The 3,763-nt window shown below is 47.7% G+C and overlaps 1 protein-coding gene across 1 annotated transcript in view; it reads left to right on the top strand.

Moving 5' to 3' along the window:
• Positions 1 to 59: 59 nt before the first annotated feature.
• Positions 60 to 3,763, top strand: part of SARC_04539 (hypothetical protein) — a gene marked incomplete at its 5' end in the record, with an annotated part of 5,516 nt that continues 1,812 nt past the window's right edge. The window contains 6 exons of the mRNA XM_014301627.1: positions 60 to 74; positions 648 to 828; positions 1,208 to 1,370; positions 1,559 to 1,678; positions 2,292 to 2,442; positions 2,757 to 2,903. Coding sequence (XP_014157102.1) covers positions 60 to 74; positions 648 to 828; positions 1,208 to 1,370; positions 1,559 to 1,678; positions 2,292 to 2,442; positions 2,757 to 2,903 — 777 coding nt within the window. The remainder of the gene's footprint in view (positions 75 to 647; positions 829 to 1,207; positions 1,371 to 1,558; positions 1,679 to 2,291; positions 2,443 to 2,756; positions 2,904 to 3,763) is intronic.

Below are 3,763 nucleotides of genomic sequence, written 5' to 3'. Positions count from 1 at the left end.
GGATGACGCTCTTCCAGGTGTGTGTGCGTTTAGTTGCATGGGGACTCCTTTAAATGTGGATGACGCTCTTCCAGGTGTGTGTGCGTTTAGTTGCATGGGGACTCCTTTAAATGTGGATGACGCTCTTCCAGGTGTATGCAGTGGCATGTACGTGTGTGTGTCATTACCCATCCCCTCTGCGTGCGTTGGGATTAATTACATGGGGACTCCTTTCTCTTGAGGTTTAAGGTTTTATTTTGGGTGTGCATTGGAATTATTTGCTCACCATTCTTGTAAGGACTGTCGCTGGTCACAATTAGGGTTTTAGGGTTTGCTCGTGGGTGGTGTGACTGGTGGCCATGGGTTCAGGTGACATTACGCGCGATTGCCACACTAACACTCATACTCATACTCACGAATCACGTATCACTCTCACGTATTACGTATTACGTATCACCTGCGCAATGATAGCAACCGACCAGTGCAACTACATACACCACACACACCACACACACCCACCACACACCACATTCAGCAGCAACGACACGCCACTTTCACCTGCATGCTCGTCAACAGGTCACATTGTCACAAGATATATTCGAAAACAAATGCCTCGCCTTCATTCTACACATTTCGTTTATTTACGTTTGACATCCGTGGCATTGCAGGGACGGTATATCATCATTCTCATGGGCCTGTTCTCCATCTACACCGGAGCCATCTACAACGACATCTTCTCAAAGCAGATGTGGATTTACCCCACGGGATGGGACCTGCCAACGGAACCCTTCAACGGCACATACAAGCTCAACACGACTGGCCTGTGCTACGCCGCTGACTCGCCCGACTGTAAGTGCCTGCGACTGCTAGACGTATTGTATGCATGCAAGGCTTGTGACGTATTCATGCAAGGCCTGTGACGTATTCATGCAAGGCTTGTGACGTATTCATGCAAGGCTTGTGACGTATTCATGCAAGGCTTGTGACGTATTCATGCAAGGCCTGTGACGTATTCATGCAAGGCTTGTGACGTATTCATGCAAGGCTTGTGACGTATTCATGCAAGACTCGTGACGTATTCATGCTAATACGTTTTAGGATTTTAGGCACGCCTTAGCTGCCTGCTGTTTACATTTTAGGGTTTTAGGTTCGCCTTAGTTACCTGTTGTTAACGTTTATGGGTTTTAGGCTTGTAACGCTTTCCCTATCGCTCACATACACTGCACAGTGTGCCCGATGTGCCCTGATGGCTGTGGATGGAATGGCAATCCGTATCCCGTGGGTGTAGACCCCACATGGACACTGGCAGAGAACAAGCTCAACCAATTGAATTCGTTCAAGATGAAGCTGTCTGTGCTCATCGGAGTGGTGCACATGAGTGTGGCTATATGGTACGTGACATCCGGCCCATCCGCTTTTGGTGATGTCGGGGTTTTTTGCTTTTAGGGTTTTAGGGTTCCAATCGCCCCTGTTGCTGCTGTACTGGGCGTATATCTCTCTTCTCTGCGTAGCATTGATTGCAAAGACCTATTGGCCACTGACACGGTTTGTGCGTTTGGCTGTGCCCATCCCATTGCAGTCTGCAGTGTGTCAATCATCTGCACTTCGGCCAGTCCTACCGCATTTGGGCTGAATTCTTCCCTCAATTCATCTTCCTGATAGCCATCTTTGGATACATGGACATCATGATCCTAATGAAGTAGGTTGTCTGTGGCAATTGGAACGTCATTTATATTCCTCATGACTTGTCATGGTGCTTTCAAATTATTTGTAATTCACGACTGTTCTGAATGCGTTGTTTAATAACTTGATACGCTCTGCAACTCTCTGTACTGTTGTGCGAATCTTAGAAGGGTCTCAATCGAATGTGTTACAAGAAAAAGTTAATTGGAGCATCTCATCAGACCCATAGAGCTTGCAATACTCGATTGCTGGATGCGCCATAGCCCCATGACATTGATATGGGTGATTGTTAAGTCCCTTCGAATGCTTATTCATTCACTTTGCTTGTTTGCGTGTTGTTTGCTTCACATGCTCATCCATTCACCTCACTCGCTTGTTTGTGTTTGTGTATTGTTTGCTTCACATGCTCATCCATTCACCTCACTCGCTTGTTTGTGTTTCTGTGTTTGTTTGCTTCACATGCTCATCCATTCACCTCACTTGCTTGTGTGTGTTTGTGTGTTTGTTTGCTTCACATGCTCATCCATTCACCTCACTTGCTTGTGTGTGTTTGTGTGTTTGTTTGCTTCACATGCTCATCCATTCACCTCACTTGCTTGTGTGTGTTTGTGTGTTTGTCTGCTGCACAGGTGGTGTATGACCTTTGACACCATTTGTATTCCTGCGCTGGATCAGTCGTGTCCCTTGGAGAACTCCGTGCCCCCGGGTGACGTCATGCGGATACAAACAGACCCCAACCTGCTGGTGACCATGGTCAACATGTTCTTGGCCCCTGGCACGGTATGTGCGCTGTGGCTGCTCTCATTTCTTGTCACCTATAGCTACGCTCTCCTGTCCACGGGTGGCCGTGAATCAACCGTTGCAACACTTTTTCTGACTTCCGATTGTTCATTCCGCGGACGTTATTGCTCATTGCGTTTCTCATTGCGTTGGCCGTTGCGTTGACCATTGCGTTACTCATTGCATTGCTCATTGCGTTGTCCATTGCGTGGCTCATTGTGTTGCTCATTGCGTTGACCATTGCGTTGCTCATTATGTTGCTCATTGCGTTGCTCATTGCGTTGCTCAATGCGTTGCCTGGTTGTTTGCCACAGGTGTCGTATGAGGACAACACGTATCTGTACCCAGGGCAGGCAGTGGCGCAGACCATTCTGGTTGTGCTGGCGTTGTGCTGCATCCCGTGGATGTTGATCGCTAAACCCGTTGTCATGAAACAGCAAATGCAGAAGCAGAAGATGATTGTATGTCCCCCACCACGTCCACAATACCATGTGTGGTCGTGCGCATTGAATTTGCCATGGATGCGCCCGAGAGGAAACTAGATTCATAGGGCGTGTGCATATGGCTACTCCCTTTGCAACAAACAGTTGTCATTCATGTGTTGTGTGGAGTCTATTCTTGCAGGGGATTGCGTCGAGAGTCTTTCTCCTGCTGCTATGTAGGGGGTGTTCATATAAATAGTATCCCTCCGCTAGATCACCGTCTTTGCATTCTCTGTTGTGGTGCATGAGTGTGGTGTTGGTTTGTTAGAACCACACTGCACTCTGTGCGACAGTCCCATTGAACGACTGTGCTGCGCCTAGTGCGCCGCTCTATAGTTGCAGATGGAGTGTTTGTGGGCTCTGCACTCTTACATTCCCCATTCGCTCTGTGTTATATTTACTGTCTACGCTCGTGCCAACCCCATACAACCCAGGCACCGGTACACAGCACTTGTATTTGTTGTGCCTTGGGCACAGCGTCTATTTGCACTTGTAGCTTCAGCGTCTATTTGCACTTGTAGCTTCAGCGTCTATATGCACTTGTAGCTTCAGCGTCTATTTGCACTTGTAGCTTCAGCGTCTATTTGCACTTGTAGCTTCAGCGTCTTTTTGCACTTGTAGCTTTAGCGTCTATTTGCACTTGTAGCTTCAGCGTCTTTTTGCACTTGTAGCTTTAGCGTCGATTTGCACTTGTAGCTTCAGCGTCTATTTGCACTTGTAGCTTCAGTGTCTATTGCACTTGTAGCTTCAGCGTCTATTGCACTTGTAGCTTCAGCATCTATTGCACTTGTAGCTTCAGCGTCTATTGCACTTGTAGCTTCAGCGTCTATTGCACGTTG

Source organism: Sphaeroforma arctica, assembly GCF_001186125.1.
Source record: "Sphaeroforma arctica JP610 unplaced genomic scaffold supercont1.259, whole genome shotgun sequence".
Lineage (NCBI taxonomy): Eukaryota > Ichthyosporea > Ichthyophonida > Sphaeroforma > Sphaeroforma arctica.
This window is presented reverse-complemented; position numbering and strand designations above follow the sequence as displayed.